The sequence below is a fragment of the Pyxicephalus adspersus genome, chromosome 3 (assembly GCF_032062135.1).
Source record: "Pyxicephalus adspersus chromosome 3, UCB_Pads_2.0, whole genome shotgun sequence".
In the NCBI taxonomy this organism is placed as follows: domain Eukaryota; kingdom Metazoa; phylum Chordata; class Amphibia; order Anura; family Pyxicephalidae; genus Pyxicephalus; species Pyxicephalus adspersus.
The window spans coordinates 67842314-67861441 of NC_092860.1; the positions used below are offsets into that span (position 1 = coordinate 67842314).

General features: G+C 37.6%; 1 protein-coding gene across 1 annotated transcript in view; it reads left to right on the forward strand.

Moving 5' to 3' along the window:
- Positions 1 to 2866: 2866 nt before the first annotated feature.
- TMEM59L (transmembrane protein 59 like) overlaps positions 2867 to 19128 on the forward strand; it is a 35649-nt gene continuing 19387 nt past the window's right edge. Inside the window, exons 1-3 of the mRNA XM_072405045.1 lie at positions 2867 to 3128; positions 11010 to 11115; positions 15786 to 15880. Of these exons, the coding sequence (XP_072261146.1) occupies positions 2964 to 3128; positions 11010 to 11115; positions 15786 to 15880 (366 nt within the window). The 5' untranslated portion in view covers positions 2867 to 2963. The remainder of the gene's footprint in view (positions 3129 to 11009; positions 11116 to 15785; positions 15881 to 19128) is intronic.

The following is a 19128-nucleotide window of genomic DNA, read 5'->3' on the forward strand; positions in this document are numbered from 1 at the left end:
TCTTATTATTAATTATCCTATTTTACCCTACATTAGTGATTAAGGAATCAATAAAGCATTGTCAGGTCAGGTCTGCTGTTCAGAGAGAAAGATTTTAGAAGTGATAAATAAAACATTTTGTTTTTACTGTCATTTCATCTAGCATGACGTATTTTCCTGGTTTGTTTACACTGCAATTAGAAATGTAGCTCCTTAAAAAAAAAATTCTCCTCACAATGGGGTTTTAAATAAGAACACTTAGCTTAGACTCCTTTAAAACAAAGTGAAACTTAGCTGTTAAACACTTTAAGGTGTTTATTTTGGACACAGTTTTTTTTCCTAGAACTAGGCTCTCTAAAGGAACTGTAATGATCAGGGGTCAGGCTCCGAGTCCAGTGGCTGAAGCAGCAAGCAGACACAGGCGGAAGCAGTCCAGGATCTATGCACAAGCAGGGGTAGATAAGGGGAAAACACAAACGTAGTCAAAGCACAAGCTGAGGTCGGTAGCCAATGGTGTAAGTTGGAGACAGAGTGCGAGGAAGAGAAGTTGTTTAAACAGCAGCCAAGGGTCGGTACACAGGTAGCAGTTTGGAGAGCGCAATGTAACAGTAGCAAGAAGAGCAAGATATTGGCAGAGCACAATAATCTGGCAACAGGAAGTTTCAGAAACATGGCTTAAATGGGGAGGGGCCTGGAGTCCAAAATTCAGCAAGATACTAAGTATCAAGATATCTTTGTCCAAGGAATCCAACAGAGTGCAGAAGCAAACCCTCAATTGGCTGCAGCCAGACACCGAAGCATCCCTGGGTTCAGGTCCTGACAGGAACAGTGAGGACATCTGGCTACAACTCAATTTTAAGGAGCATAATGCAGTTTTGCAGTACCAAGGCTAATTAAAAATTGCATCTTACATGAGATGATTGCTTTTCAATACTTTTATTGAATCACACGGATGGCCATAAGGAAGCAGAAGAGTGTGGATTTTTGCCAACAGTATACAGTATGCCTATACGTAACCACTCTCGCACTTGGACATTCACAAGGAGTGTTCAATGTATACATAAGGATTTTTTTAATACTAAAAGTTTGCTTATTTACTTGCTATATTTGTTCATTCGATGCTGACTGTAATATGTTGACTTTAAAATACAATACAGTTCAAATTATTGTTTACTCTCACTGGCACATTTTTTCAATTGGGACTACACTTATTATCCACAGAGCCTCATGTTTTACAATGATTATAAACTCACAATGAAAAATGGTAAAAGTAAGTAAAGCTTGCATCAAAACAGAACGAGAGGAGCAATTGTAAACCAAGAGCAGAGTAGATGTAGATGCCCTCATACTTGGATCCCACCAGATAAAAAAAGAAATTAAATACAGGAACTCTGCCAGCATAAACTAATTTTAATGGAAGTGCATGTCATGCAGAAGTCTGAAAGATCAAATCTGCCATATTATACCACATTTCACAATCTAACTGTATAATCTAGTTATGATCTACCAAGAATATATAATGTCTAACTAAGCAAATCAATTTCAGCATAATACCAGTATATTTGTCAGTAAATCTAAAGCACATTTTACAATTGTAAATTTCAGATTGTGCACCTAACCCCCATTTGGGTAACAAAACAAGCCCCCCTTACCTGCCCCCCGCGCTCCAGCGGCGATCCAATGATCCCGCTCTGAAGCCGGGACATTTCTGAAATAGGGCGTGGCCGGACAGGAAATTTAAAAGCAGAATATTGAGTAATCTGCTTTTAAATACCACCCGGGGTCCCGGCCACACCACTACTCTGATTAGCAGTTAGATGCGAAGCACAATGCAGGACTTCTGCATTGTGCTTCACATCTCACTGCAGATGCTAGCAGCAATAGTAAATTCTGGGAATTTACTATTGCTGCTCGCATCACCCAGAAGATGCGATGTACAATGCAGAAGTCCTGCATTGTGCTTTGCATCTCTCTAGAGATGTGAGCAGCAGCAGCGTTGGTGGATGCAGGGGGTGAGCCAGGGCAGGCCACTCGCATCACCTGGAAGATGTGACATCTGTATTCGGGGGGTGTGGCCAGGCAGTAAATTTAACAGCAGATTACAATGTAATCTGCTTTTAAATGTTTTTTTACAGTAAAAAACACTACACAACATATAATACAAATAAAAGTACATATTTTAGTGCACCAGACATCATTGCCCAGTGCCCTGATTTACATTTTGCCCACTATTATCCCTGACCTTTTGAAATGCTTTGATAAATTACATTTTTGTGGTCTATTATTTCATTATTTTTTATAAATATTATATATAATTATTTATTATATTATAATTTATGGTTATAATATAATAAATAAATATAATTATCATACCCGGGAGTTAATCCTAAGAATTACAGGCCCACAACATAAACAAACATTTCTATGCAAAAAAATTGGATCACTTTTTGCATCAAAAAACTGACAGAATTAGAATGCTAGCGGGTTAAGCTAAATAACATTAATATTACCTTGTATTTGTTTATTACTTAAGACTTGTCAAAGCTTCTCATAAAGTACAGTGCAGCTGTAGCTACACCCATAGCACATGGTTTTAGAAGATGGAGCAGACATCACAGCCACACGTGCCCCAACAGATGCAAAAAAGGACTAAAACTACACATCTGTAAAAAAAAAAAAAAAAAGGCTGGGTTAACCATTACAGCTAACATAATCTACCATTTGTGCTAATTGCGTTCTCTAGGGAATGCTAAAAGAAAATGAACCCATCTATATGCATTGCTATAGGTTGTAGGAAATGTCAGTCTGCATCAGTAACACAGTGCACCATCCATCCTCACCCCACTCCCCTCCTTCTCTCTCCCAGAGTCCTTTGCACTAAACACATGACGTCAGAATAGCACTGACATTGCACAGCAGTTGCTTGTCACTGTATTTTACAGGCTGTGCATCTCTCCTCGGATCCCTATATAAAGCACTGCAGGATGGGAGCCCCAGAACAGTGTCGTTGTGACTACAGCCTTCTCTTACTGCTTATTGTAATTGTATCTGCAGCCAATGCAGGGGATCCCTTTGATGCCCAGCTGGGAGACATCACCTCCTGCAGCCAGCAGTGTCAGTTCACCTTCAAGCACAAAAGCTCAAATGAAGTAAGTACCCCAAGATCCATGCTGTGTGTGTGTGAGAGAAAGGGAGAGAGGCAGTCAATAAAATAGATCTAGTAATATTGAGCCTTGTAAGGTGCATGCTTATTTTTGCCTACACAGATGTCATCAAGCATCCATGTTACTGCATCCTGCGCATATGATGCTTCCATGGCCCCAGCATCTGCTGCTTTTATCATGACATCTGGACATGTCATTATAAAATTGCCATTAATATGGTGGTCACTGGAATGTTGTAAATGCAATTAGCAGGTGCTTGCAAAAATAAAAACATTTATAGAACAGGCGATTGATGCATATTGCCTTTTGTGCCATTGTCATAGCATTGAAATGATCCAGATTGCAACCTTTCTTTGCTGTTGCTTCTTTCATCCTACGGTACCATCCGCTTGGTGGGTGTGTAATTTCACATCCCTAGAGTGAATGTCAACAGCAATTTTCCTCTAGAGGAAACTGTTTTTGTAATGTATACCTAGGGAGATTAAGCCGTACCGCCTATAAAGTGTATCTCCATCATAAATGTAACTGAATAATTGTAAAAAAAAATAGCAATGCATAAGGCACAATATGTACATTTGCAATACAGTAAACAATGGACTGTTGTTGTTGAGGTTTTATGATTAGTAGTATTTATATAGCTAGAAAACATATGTGATCTGTAACTGCTTTCTATTCATTTTTTTCTGCTCCAGAAATAAATCTACCTCATATTGTTTTTGCTTCTTATTTCTTTATGTGGATTCCTGGCACAAGATAAAGGATGTTGTGTACTTATTAGAGAATTGTTTAGGCCAAGGTTTATGTAACTTGTTTATGTAACTAGCTCAGTATATGAATACACATACAGTATCTTGTCAAAATATCATTAATATATTATTAAAAATAAAAAATGATACATATTGTATATTTTATGTATACAGTATTACAGTGTATTACGCTTTGTTATTGTGTTTTCTCCAAAATATGATGATTTTTCTGGTCCCTATTACCAGTATTGCCCAGCAAATTGAAGCCCATTGTGTTCTTATATCTTAAGTACTTTATCAGGTTTGCATGTTGTATTAAATGCAAAAGTCATATGCCAACTTGCCAACTAAAAACAGGATAAATACATCAATACAAAATACAGAAATAGTAAACATGATTAGAAGTAGCAGTAAGAAAATACAAGTAAAAGTGATAACCTATCAAGAGAAATTAACATGACAAAGATCATGCGAAAAAAGCCAGAATTTAGCATGTTTTTTTTTTAGCAGATGTAAAGAATGTAAAAAGTTGTCAGATTAGTGACTACTAAAAATTAAAGCTTTAGGAGCTTTTAAACTTTCTTCAGGTAATGTAGAAGGTAGCATGTTGAGAATGGCACAATGACAAAAAAATAAAAAATAAATAAAGCTTAATCTAAAAAACAAATAAACAAAAAAAAGTAAAGTAACAAATAGTTGATAGAAAAGTCCCTACTGTAACTTTCTGCGCAGCTACTTTTTTCAGCATAAGCAGGTTCATGAAACATAAAGCTCATGATTCTGTAACCAGCTCCAAGTAGTTGAAAAAGTAATTTTCCTATCAGTTACTTTATACTTTTCAAAAATGTAACGTCAAATCTCAACTAGAATAGAGAGGTAGAGTGGCTCAAAATTTAGTACAGATACAGTAGGGTCTGGTTCACTATCTCCAAACCATCAGATAACTAGGACCTAAGCTATACACACCATACACTACCAAACCATACACTACCAATAATCTTTTTAGCTGTCTGTAAGGGAGCAGCTTTGCACCTTTTTATCTATAGATACGACCTGCAGGAACATTTAGGGTAATTTAAGACCCACGGTAATTTGCAGCATTCTGCCGCAAACTCGAATGCAGTTCCAAACACTCCCATTTAAGTGAATGGAAAGGGTTGTAAACAATTTTCTGCATGTGGCTTTGGTGGAGAGCAGTGTGGTTCTTAAGAGCAACTAGTCACTTTTGGCATGTGGATGTTGTAAGGTTCATGTCATGGCTGAAGCTCTGTCTACATGAAGGATTTAAAAAAAAAATTTCAAACAAGTATATATTGTAAATATCTGAAGTACGCAATACAGGTAAGGGACCTCTTTACAAAGATGGGAATCACTAAACATCCACTGCAGGTGAATGTGTTTTAATATGAAGAGAAAAAATTACAATCAGTGAATGTGTAGAGAATGTTGTATTTACTGCTTTAAACATTTACATATAAGATAGGTTGGGCCATTTTGAGGCTTGTGGTTGGATTTAACCTCCCTAATATGAATATACTAATTGAATTGTCATTTAAAACTTTGATTTGAAGTAACAAAAAAATTCAGTATGCCTACCTTGAGCAAATTTTACATACCTGCAACAAAACATGTTTTGCAACATAATTAAATACAATTAAACAATACAATAACAATAGTAATATGTTATCCAACCTATTACATATATTTAGGCCACATCCCTAGTACAACAGAATATACATCAAAATCCCTGAAATGTCAATCAAAATTGGGACTTTAAGGGCCAATAAGTTCAATTTCACAAATATCTACTGATTGTAAAATCAGATTGTAATCATCACTTTATTAAGAACATTAAAATCGCTAACATTTAAAACTTATATTAAAAACGTGCAAACCAAACACCATACAAGATATTCCTGTTAGGGTCACCCTTTGGTTGGTGCACCCGGTGTGTATTGACGGGTTTCATGGAGTAGTTCAGCTTCTTCAGGAAAGAAAACAGGGACAGCACTTGGATTATTTCTCAGCTATTGATCAGTTTTTTTCAGAGGTCATTTTTAGGATTGTTCAATACGAGTATATTAATATGCGTTTATCAACCATGTATGCAGAGCTATTTAAGTCATATACTTATATCCACACTGCTTTTCTCCAATCTAACCTTTTCCTAGGTTTGTGCCATGCTGACACTCTCAATCAGCGTGCTGCCTTCATGCTGTTCACACAGATTCAGTATCTGTGTGAACAGCATGAAGGCAGCATGCTGATTAAGAGTTCTTTCCTGAGGAAGCAGAACTAGTCCGTGAAACGCATCAATACACACCATGTGCACCCACCAAAGGGTGACCCTAACAGGAATATCTTGTATGGTGTTTTGTTTGCACATTTTTGATATAAGTTTTATATGTTAGCAATTTTACCATTGTTTAATAAAGTATATGATTTTTCAATCAGTAAATATTTGGGAAATTAAACTTTTTGGCCCTTAAAGTCACAATTTTGAATGAAAACTCTTAGATTTTGATGTATATAATTAGATACAAATTTTTTGTGGTGGATGGTTTTATCTACAGACTTCAGAATTCACTATGATTTTACTTCAAATATGCCACTCTGAAGGCACCAGTGGTGGGAGACATTCATATTCATGCATCTGTAAGAGTGACAGCTAGTTCTGGGTGTCTGTAGGGAATTTCTCAATGTGCTGCATATAAAGATCTGGACCAGAAAAAAAAACAGTGGCAAATGTTATGTACATAATTACACTCCCGTTAGCCCTTTAAAGCAGACCTTGTATAAAAAATATAATAAATACTTTACTGCCAGCCTCTGCTAACCAAAATATTAGTTAAAACGTAATATTTTATTTACAACTATTAAAGACAAAGATGTAAATCTCAAACAAACTTATATAAATTACGATTAGTAAATTGTCATAGAAGTAAATGGCCAGTGGCTTAAATAATGCTTTTTTAAGAGGTATGGAAGCATAATTGTATAACAGTATGACAGTTATTCCTCTGCATAGTAAAGGAATACTTAGTTAAATTAAGTGCAAGAAAATTTAAATAAATATATATATATATATATATATATATATATTGTTTGCACATGATTTATTGGTAAAAGTCAGCAGTACTTCACTTCATTTACTAAAATTAGTGAAATATCCCTTGCAGAGTGATCATTCATTTTCAGCAATTGAGCAACCTAAACTCCTTAAGTAAATCAAACCTACTGTATACTATTTACATTTACATTCTAGTGTGAATAATAAACAGGATTACATTTTATGAATGTACAATTCTGCTCATGTTAAATAGCTTCTTAGCTTGTCTGGCTCTGGCAAGAATCCAGAAGGAGCTTAAATATTCAAAACAAATCCTGTGAAATATATTGTTGAATTCATCATTAATTAGATTACCAATCCAAAAATCCAAGGGACTTTTTATTTAATAAAGGGTGGTGGGAGGAACCATACAAATCATTCCCGCCTTTCTATGAATTTATCCGTGCATCCATCACCGCCAGTATATAAAACAAATACAACCTTTAATATGAAAACCATGGATTTTATGTGCTTGGGACTGAACAAACAATGAGACAGCACTATTAATGCAAATCTATACTGTGCATTAAATAAAGACTACAATTTTCTTGAAAGCTTCAAAATGTAATGAGTAGTAAAACAAATGCATTGTAAATCAGAAGGTAAAATATTAATATCCCATGAATATATAGTCCATTGGTGTGATTGCAAAGGGGATTCAGCTTCATTACGGCTTGAAAAAAAGCTACTGTGTGATTTAGATTTAAACTGCACTCATCTAAAAAACAATGAATATTCTATGGCAAAGCAGAAACCACATCTTTTTTAGGAGAATATCTTACTTACCTTGTTTCCTATAACCACACAGGTCACTAAAGTATTTACTATAAGCCCTGGGAAATATTTAAATATATCATAGTTTGCTTCTTCCCATCTATCCACAAACTATTCATTGTTTTCTTTTTTTCAGCTTTCCTTAAAATTTTGTTCCTCATTAGTTCATGAAAGGGACTTGTTTGATGCACTTACATCATCATTACCACCACAATAACCTGACTTAATAAAATCTTGTTTACAACATTATTGTCAACAATTTTTTTTTTACATATTTTACTTAAGGATTCACATTTCTGATCTACATATAAATAAATAGGTAATAATAAAGGGTTAATCTGCACTTGCTCAGTTCATTCTGAGTATGGCAAACATTCTGTAGGGTTTACCAATAAAGGTTCTAGTTAAATACATTCAAATCCAAGCATAGATAGGCTGGGAGCTAAATCTTAAAGTATGTTGCCCACTGTGTTCGCTGCCCACAGTGTACATTATTATTATTATTATTAATAAACAGGATTTATATAGCACCAACATATTACGCAGCGCTGTACATTAAATAGGGATTGCAAATGACAGACTAATACAGACAGTGATACAGGAGGAGAGAACCCTGCCCCGAAGAGCTTACAATCTAGTAGGTGGGGGAATTTCACACACAATAGGATGGGAGATATGTGGTGGTGGTTTTAAAAGACAGAAGAAGACGGGTAGGCAAGTTTGAAAAAATGGGTTTTGAGCGCTCTTTTAAATGAACAGAAAGTAGGAGCAAGCCGAATAGGACGAGGAAGACCATTCCAGAGAGTCGGGGCAGCTCTAGAGAAGTCTTGTATCCGTGCGTGTGATGAGGTTATGAGTGAGGAAGTCATTAGTAGGTCATTGGAGGAGCGGAGAGAGCGGCAGGGGGAGTATTTTTTTACCAAGTCAGAAATGTAAGTGGGACAATAACTGTGTAGGAATTTGAAGGCAAAGCACAGGAGCTTAAATTTGATTCTAAGGTGAAGTGGAAGCTAATGGGGAGAACTACAAAGAGATGCAGCGGAAGAGGAGCGAAGGGAAGGATGTATGAGTCTGGCTGCAGCATTCATAATAGATTGTAGAGGAGAGAGTCGGGTTAGTGGAATACCAGCGAGAAGGATGTTACAGTAGTGCAGACGGGAGATGATAAGAGCATGTACAAGGAGTTTGGTGGTCTCAGGGGACAGGTAGGGGCGGATTTTGGAGATGTTGCGTAGGTGAAAGTGACAGGACCTGGAAATGTTCTGAATATGGGGGGTAAATGAGAGGGCAGAGTCAAAGGTGACACCAAGACAACGTGCCTGAGGGGAGGGCCGAATAACAGTGTTATTAACAGTTAGATATAAGTCAGGGGGAGGTTTGGAATTTGAGGGGGGAAGATGATGAGTTCTGTTTTATCCAGGTTGAGTTTCAGGAATCGGTCAGACATCCATGATGAGATGGCTGACAGCATGAGACCTTATCCAGCATTGAGGGAGACAGGTCATGGGTGGACAGATAAATTTGAGTGCATTTATTATACATTTGAGTGCATTTGAGATACATTTACAACCAGCTCCCACCCAAAGTTTATCTTATCCTGTAACCTAATTTCAATGAATACTAAAAAAAATATTTTAAAAAATTGGATGGATTATTGTTTTAGTTAGCTGTTCACAAAAGGTTCACAGATAGAAAGCACATGAAACAATCTGGGGTGTAGTTCTAGTTGAAATCACCCCCTGTTTTGGCAGGTCGAGCCTAATTTCGCTGGTATGTGTTGTGGTATAAATTATGTATAGAATGCATAGGGAGGGATGATGGTTTCTGCTGGAATACTTGTGTAGTCTCTGACTATGGCTTTAAAGTAAGCATTAACTATTTATATATGTTATAATGGCTATATAATTGTTATATATGAGATTGGAATGTACAACACTATCTGCTGTGTCAGTTGCACAAATAAATCACTGTTGCTCCACCTAATTTCCATATATTTTCAGGCCTTTAATATTAATACCAGCAAAACCTTAGGGTATTTACCACCTTGCCATCTATTTGATTAGATCAATAGATTACAAATTACAAATATTTCTTTGTCTCTGTTTTAAAGAGTTTATTATGTAAGAAGTAAGGCAGAAATGGGAAAAACAAAGAAAAGTCTTTTACATTTTAAGTTGGTGAAATAGATCACAGATATTACCATGATCATAAAACCTTGTAGTACTGCTTACTCAATCATTGATCTTGCAGCATGTTATTTCTAAGAATAAATAAAGGTAATTAGTTAGTCTGATTACTGCAGTCTCAGAAGAGTCAATACAATCACCACGTAATTATGCTGCAAGGGTAGGAAAATGTATTTGAGTCCAAAGAAAACAAAAAGTCCTCTCTTGCAGGAGTGTTTCAACAAAACAAAAGTCCTTTAAATAAAAATATAGCCGCCAGGCTAACATAAACCAACTGTCTAGGCTGCTTCAGGCTGGCCCACACAGATACACAGATCCCTGCTATTTATTACCAGTTGTGCTTTACAGGCTTGTAGACCTTGGGAAAATGTGGGACCAAAAATTGGGATCTGCCCCATCCTACTCTTGAGATTCCCAGTTAAACCAGCCACAGAACAGAACTTTTAAACAACCAGCAAGAAAAGCTAGAGCTTCCCTGCATTTGTCCCTCTAAAAGAAAAAAAGTAAAATTATTATATCCACAACTCACAATATAGTAGCGTGGCGATCAATAAGAACGTCTTACATGCTGAAGGGTGGGAAGTATGTCACTCTTACAGATAAACAAAAAAAGCATTGGTGTCTGTGATATCTGACCTGAGAGCCACACAATGCTCATTGCTCAAGGAACTCCTAGCAACCTCTGGTTGAGAAACACTGGCCTAAGGAGTCAGCGCATTGCACTAATACCCATTTTACTCTTGATATGGGACATGCAGTTGACTATATCTTCCAAACTGGAAATGCATAATTTCTATGGTCTATGGTAACATTTCTAGTGTTCTGTTTTCTCACTGTATGATATTCCTCTTTTATGTTCCCCAACTAATAAGTCTTTTTGAACATTTGTGGTTCAATAGCACATTGTGATCTCCCAATAGTTAATGTTTTGTGCCAAAGAGAGATAACCAACACTATATTTTCGCATTTTGATCTAATCAGACTTGAAAATGAGTGAATACAGAAATAAATTAAAAAACAAAGTACTCATGCTGCCTGTGTCCTCCCACAGGATGATGTCCTTGGTGCCTGCTACAGAGGATGCAGACTTTTCTCCATCTGTCACTTTGTGGATGTCACAGCTGATCTTAACACTACAAGAGCTGAATGCGAGTCAGGTAATCATAGGATAAAATAATACATTCAATTGTAACAGGTGATCAACTTCAGCTTATTGCAATAATACAATACAATACAATTTATATTGCAATAATACAATTTAAATTTTCCAAATGTATGTGTGTTGATAAGAAAACTAAAAAGGGAAGCAAAATTCATCTGATATATTGCACTCGGGAACAATTTTGAACAAATATTTTGTTGACTTCAATTTTTAAGCTTATTTACACTAAAATATGTATGCTGATTCTGAAGGTGCAGTTAGTTTTCTTCTATCACGTCAGTTTTTTTCTCTACCGCTTATATTATTGCAATTACTGTAGCGTGGATTTGTATAGGCTATTCATTTACATGCAACACAGTGTGGTCAGAGGTTGTCCGCTGCTCTACGTAGTAAATAGGCAAAATTTATTTTTCTACTTACACACGTATTTCCTTTCTTTCATATCATGTTTGGCTCTGCTGTTTCACGTCATTAGTGCCTAACCAACCCTGATTCATTTTGTTATATCTGTGGCAGTTTCAGCATTCCCAGTCAAAGGTCGAACATCAGCACATTTGTAGAGCAAGCCTATTTGTCATATTTCAAAGTTAAACTTGGTGATCAAGATAAGTCTTGGGCCCCTCATAAGGTGTGCAAACTGTGTAGGGTTTACAGATGTGGACAAAGGGAATAGGTGATAAGATGCCATTTGGTTTACCTATGGTTTGGCGAGAGCCAGGAGATCATTTCATTTCTGTTACTTTTGTATAGTGAAAACTTCAGGATATAACAAGAAAAATAAATGTAACCTAGAGTATCCTAGTCTACCATCAGTTATACGCCTGGTGGCTCATTCAGATGAAATCCCAGTGCCAGTTTTCGTTACACTACCCTCTGCTGAAGAACATGATTATGGTGATGAACTAAGTGACAACAATGATGAAGAGTTTGAAATTGAAGAGTTCATAGGGGTTTGATAAGCATGAGTTGAGTGATTTGGCACGTGATTTGGAACTATGGAAGAAGGCTTTAGAACTCCTAGCATCAAGACTGAGTGAGAAAAACTTACTTGAAAAAGCAACAAAGGTATTGTACATTCGAACCAGAGAAATTGCATTTCTGCAGTGCTTTAGAACTGACAGTGGCTTTGTGTATTGCCACAACATACCTGGTTTAATGTGGGAATTGGGAATTCCAATCTATAACTCAACTGAATGGGGACTATTCATCGATCGCTCAAAGTGGAGCTTAAAGTGTGTCCTCCTTGACAATAGCAATATTTGTGGGTCAGTCCCAATTGGCCATTCCGTTTTTCCTTGTGAAGAATATGCAGACATAAAGAGAGTCATTGAGTTGTTGCAATATCACCAACACAATTGGGTCATCTGTGTATCCCTGTTATCTGTGCATGTGGGACAGCAGAGCTTGTGAGAGGCATTGGGTGGAAAGGAATTGGCCTGCAAGATCTGCCCTAAAACCATAGATAAAACCATAAATAGAAAGAACAATATTATCCTGCCTCTGAACATGAACCAGGGTCTGTTTCAGGTACCTCATTTTGGCATTTCCTAGCCTATCATTTGAAAAAAAAGAGGCCTGTGTGTTTGATGGTTTCACAGATTTGGCAGCTCATCAAAGATGAACATGGATCAGGACAATGTCAGAAGTAGAAAAGAATGCTTGCTTATCATTCAAACCCATTGTCAAGGACTTTCTTGGAAACAAATAATTATACAGAAATTGTCCGGAAACTCTTGAAGAGCTACAAAATGCTTGGTTGCAATATGAGCATCAAGGTGCATTTTCTGCATAGCCAACTTTCTAACTTCCCGGAAAACCTTGGTGCAGTCAGTAATGAGCAAGGTGAACGATTCCACCAAGATTTGAAGGCCATGGAAGGATGGTATCAGGGTAGATGGGATGTAGATATGATGGCTGACTATTGTTGGAGCATCCTCTGGCATTGTCCTAACACTGAACACTATAGGAAAAGCTATAAGCATAACGTTTTACCTTAACCGCTTACCCGATTAATTTTTCAAAAGTTTTACTGTAAAAAAAAATCATAGACTAACAATAAAGCCTTTCTATGAACAAAAGAAATTTAAATAAACAGCACATTCAAGTTATTATTTCATTATTTTTTTCATTGTATGTAAATACAATAATAGCAAAAAACTGGGGTCATTTCTGGATTCACCACCCAAAAAATAGTAAAAAAGTGGAGGTACACACATTCATTACAGTTCTGTGGGCTTAGTGGAACAGGGATTTTTTGTTTCAAAAAATATATAGTTATGGTGGTGTAACAATAGAAGTAACAATTAAAGGGGGCTTTTGAGGCAATTCAAACATAGAAAATATGTATGCATGTGATGATGATTCCAATACAGTTGCTGTTGGTATTTACCCTGCTCCTATGTCATTTCCAATCAAAAAGAGCTGACATTAGATGCACAGGAAAAATATTGTGAAAAGTCATAAATCTCTTTTCTGCAGGCTATTAGGTAACCACAATTTGTTCCACCTCTAAGAGCTTCTGTTTATTTTGCCTGGGTAGAAGTTTTCCTGTATACCTAACACAGTCTTCCTCAGGCAGCAATAAAGTTAAATACTAACAGTTATTTATATTTCTGAAAAATAATCACATTTCTGTGAATAACCCACAGTTTATAGAAATTTGCATTGGAGCTATAGAACAAAAATAGGGGATAACATTGAGATCAAGGTATTAAATATTGTAATTATTATCAATTCTTTTTTTTTCTTTTTTTTTGGATACTAGATTAATATTATGTATAAATCTAAATATAAACTCTGGGCACAAAATGTGGCCTTCACTGATAGCAATTAAAAACAGTAATTATTAAAAATTCCAATCAAATTAACATTAACATAAGTAACAAGGGATTTTAATTATACCCTACTCTTCACAAACCTTAAACCTGCAGCTTTGTTTTTATAGATATAATATAACCCTATACTGTCCAGTGTTCTCCCCAGAAATTTTTTTCAGCCGGGTGGTAAAAAGGGGGTGTGGCAAAACACGGCAAATTTAGTGCTTCCAGTTGTTTATGCCATGGGTAATCAGTAACCTCTTATTTTTTCAGTGTTCTACCTTCTCCCAATTATTTGTTACAACTTTGTAATGCCTGCCCCGTTAGTATATCCACAATTTCTCCAGAATTAAGAGGTGCAGGGAAACAAAAATATAGGTGGAAGTGGGAGACACGTGTGGCTATCACCTTTCATCACCATGACATCATTACAACATTAAAAAAAAAAATGTCCATCAAAATGCACTTCCTTGTTACACATGACTGTAACCTTCCTGTACGTCAACCTCAATAAAATTTAGTGGGCAGAGTTAATTTTCTAATGATACCATAGTGATGAAGTTTTAGGGGATGTTAGTCACAGATGTTCCCCACTTGTACCTATATTTTTGGTTTCTTACAGCTCCCCATTCCCCAATTGAAGTTCAGAATGTTAGATAAGTGGACAGGAATGTGAAACGGGGAAGGGAAGCCCATTTTAATGGGCAGAGTGTTTTATGTTCTAATGATGCTGTAATAATGAGATTGTAAGGGGAGAATGTGCCCGACACTTGCACCTATATTTTCAGTTTTGTACCCCCACCGTCAGAGAAATTGGTGTACAAAGAAGAGAAGCAGACGATAGTTTCATAGGTATAGATTTGTGACAGGTAGGTATATTTTTAGGGGCCCCACCCCAATGCTCCTTGCTATGTTCGTGGCTCCGGGGTCCCCAATTTGCACTTTCAATTTAGGACTCCTAGTTGTACTTTTCTCAGAAACAGCAACCCCAAAGTTTAATTTTCATAACTTTTTACATTTGTGACCCCCATATCTTAAAATTCTTTAAATCTGGGGGCTGAAATTGTAGTAACTAGTATCTATGAGGGTCCCCTGTACACTCTGAAAATTACAGGTCATTGTGACATACAGTTTAGGAGATATGGAGGTTTGTACACAAAGCTGTGAGGATGCAGAATGACACGCAGAGAGCTAGCAGTGGATACATTTCAAAGGCAGAAATCTGAGCTCGTGCTATGAGATGGGGGCGGGGCTGCCTATGTCTCCTTCACATGAAGGCTGCACAGGAGGACACAGAGCACGGAGCAGCTTCACTGAGATCCGTGCATCCGAGGATGAGAGCCGCCGAGAGCTGGGCTGGGTATTCAAATCAGCCGGGCGGAGCAACCGGCTAAAAACCTCTGGGGAGAACTATGCTGTCATTCCTTTTTTGATACATAGCACCTTTTTTAGGACTAGTTTTCACAGTATAAGCACTTCAAATTCAAAGCACCAAATTTTTCAACAACTTCTGATGTGTTGTAGCTGCATAAAAATATAGAGCCACATATGGTGTTCTGCTTTGATTTAGCAGCGACCATGACAAAACACTACATTTTCCTGTTTTCCACATCTTTAAAAAAAACAGTAATTGGGATAAATGCAGTTTAATGACCACTTGCTTTCATTTTACTTACCTGTCACGTGAACTGAAAGAGATGCACAAGTTTTACCAAGATGTCTTTTGGAGCACTAGAATATTCACTGTCTGTAATACTACTCTAGTTAATGTCTTTAAAGTTACTATACAACTGACATCATCCTTCACAATTAAGACTAACATGTATTTCCCTTTTTTTTTCCTTTCCAGCCTGTGCTGAAGCCTATGCCAAAGCTGGTGAGCAAAATGGTTGTACTACAGGATGTAGAAAACAACTTTCTGAAGCTGAAAATCAAAAGGAAAAGGTAGTATTTTACAAGTCATTATTTTAGAAAATTAACCTAGGACAGGTCAGGTCTTCTTTGTTTTGTTTTCTTTTGTTGTGGCTCCGTTTTTCAATTACTTTATTAAGCTACAGGTAATATCCAATCCCAGGGTAGCCAAGAGTGGCATTTCAAATTGCCCATTTAAAACATTTCCCCTTTATCACCCTGTAGAAAAGAGGCTAATTGTTGCTGTTATCTGCTTTGGTTGTAACACTCTGTTTTTACATCACTAGAAACTCATTTACCCTAATATACTTCACCCTAATTACTGCAGTTGCTCAAAACTATTCCAGACACTTATTCAACGTTATTCCTCAATCCACAGAAATTAAGAACCATTTCAATGCTCTCCCAGAAATTTCATTAAAAGCTGGAGAGTTAGAAACCAAAAAGTTCAACCTCCTAGGGATCAATCTGTAGACTGAAGCAGTGTCAGTGGTTTTAATTCTAGATCATAGTCTTTTATGCCAGTAGGAACACATTTGAGCTCCTAATAAAGGCTATAAGCTTGCAAGTTTAGGGATGTAGATGAAATTTTACCATTCAATCAGGACTCCATAATAGAATCAGTCCCTGATTGGCCTATAGTTAAGAGAATCAGCTGCTTTATATATCTTTGGTAGAGTATATATACTTTGGTCTCTCTGTAAACTTGAAAATATGCTGTAACCTCATCATGTCACAGATCCCCACATATCCAAGGGACCTGTTCCTCCTTCAGGCTCAGTCACCTTGCACTCCTCTGCTGCCAGCACCCACTCTGCTTCTGGAGCCAAGTTCCTACCTACTTCCTGGTCAAGGTCATATGACCCTCTATCAGCTGCCCCTTTACCTCAGAGGACTAGAGTGTTCCACAGATGGACTCCAACTGCTGGCAGGCATGCGAAAAACATTAAGAATGTCAATTCACCAGCACTCCCTCTGCTGGTGGGTGAGGAGTCTGCGGCACACATGACTTCTAACCATCACATGACATCCCCTTTATAAGGAAGTGGCTGGCAACAAGAAGTTGCCTGGACAAGGAGTTCCTTTTGGTTCTGCCCCCAGGTTCATGCTGTTCCAGACTGTGTCTCCTGTTCCTTATTTGCTCGTGTACCAACCACGGCTTGATTCTTTATCACTGCCTGCCCTGAACTTTGGCTTGTCTGACCATTCTCTGTCTCTTGCTCTGGCACCACACCTTGTTCCTGCTACTCAGCAATTACTTGCCTTGGTGGGCAAGGGGCCGCAACCTGGCAGCAGCTTGCAGCTCAACATCCTCACCTCCAGAGGCTCTAGATAAGACCGGGCTGTTGCTTAGACTCTGCTCCCGGGCATGTCTCTACCCTCTGGGCTGGAGACGCGGAGGATCAACCACCCTGCCCTGTGGAGCTGTGATACCCTAACTGGATCAAGAGTAACTTCTTCATAATTACAAGGGTGTACTAGCATAAAAGATCTGATATTGATAATTTGCATCATAAAGCATTTAATCTCTCCACATTCATTGGCTCATTAGTTAATGAAGTTCTTGTCATTTCATCTTGTCAAGATGTCAAGGCTTGAAATTAACCTTTCTCTAAATTATGATATGGTTGAAAGCGTACTATTCGATGTTACATCTTAAAGTTCACTGAATGTTTTTCTGTGCTTACTTAATTTCTGTGCTGACCAAGGAGCACAAAAATTGTCCTTTACTATTGGTCCCAATAGGGTATCATTACCCAGAATAACACTGATTGATCAGAATTTTTAAAACTAAAAGGAATGGGCATCTGATTGGAAGGAATTGAATTTAGTTTTAGAGAAAATTAGCATTCCTTACTCAAAGCTGTTGTTTAGTATTCAAAAAAAATCCAAGGGAATTGCTTAGTAATTGGCATTTCCTGGAGCCCTACCCGAAAACCATGGCCCCTCATAGCAAATTTTTTTTATCTTTCTTTATATTATTTACCATGTGAAAAGCTGATCCAAGGATGTCTTCTTTGACCTGGTGTCAAGATTGCCGCCCATTTAAAGTTTACAAAAATAGGTGCAGAACAAATACAACCATAAACCATAATCTTAAGCGTGACAACTAGTAATATTAGTATTGAGCTTGAGCTTACTATACCCCTGATAATGCAGCAGTTTTCAATAAGTCAGTCAGGTCTATCACTTTCATTTAGTAGCACTACTATTTAAAAAGGGGTACAGTGATTACCCAAAGGGTAGACAAACATAAACGTAGCCCTAACAAACACAAACAGGGGAGGAGGAGGATGTGGGGATACTGGGGGAGGGAGGGGGGGTACATGTATAGAAAAGGGTAGCTGAGCAGTGAGAGGTGGGGAGTGGGAAGAATGAGGGGAGGTAGTCACGCAACCCCAATGACAAGAAAATCCATCACAGGACATAACAAAAAGTTTTGGGATTGAGAGAATCCTTTAAACCAATCCCAAGCAGACCAAATCTTTTGTACTTCTCCCTCTGATCATCATCTTTTGCAACCAACTGCTCCATGTGCCAGATTTTCTCCAATTCCAATAACCACTCTTTCATGGAGGCACTAATTGCCTGTTTCCAGAACCTAGGGTTTACCGCCCTACCTGCCATTTGTAATTGTTGAAGTACTATGCTTTTGATGGACTTGATTGTGCCAGGAATCATAGATAATCAAGCCACCTTAGGACTATGGCAGCCTGTTAGAGTCTTGCATTGCTTCATAATGGTTTAACACAGTTGAAAGATGGTTGGGCATTTCCACCACAATGTATCATAGACCCCTTTTGGGATAGGCATCACCAAGTATCAGGGGAAGAGAACGAGATACAATGTAAATCTCTTGGGCAAAAGTGCTACCTGGAGAGGATCTTTTAGTTGGTCTCCTGGGCTTTACATGTTAAAACAAGATTGTATGTGAGAAATAAACCTTTTTCCCAATCTTAAACCGAGAAGGGTGTCCTGATGATTGCTTCCCAGTATCTGAGAGAACCAGAGTCTTTGTCTTGAAGAATTATATTATATAATGTGTGTGTGCGAAGATATGAAGGGAAGGGATGTCTATAGTGACACCAGGGAGCTAGTTTTCCACATTCTCAAATATTGAGGGAGGAAAGAGGGGGGTGTCGCCTATTTTGGAGTATGTATGAATGCAGGGTTTGGTAAAGAGAGGGGTCATGGGACCCGACTTAGTAGACAATTTACCAGCTTGGAGGAGGTTGTCTCATAAACCTAGCAAATTGGTAGGTAAACTCAGGAGAGGGTGG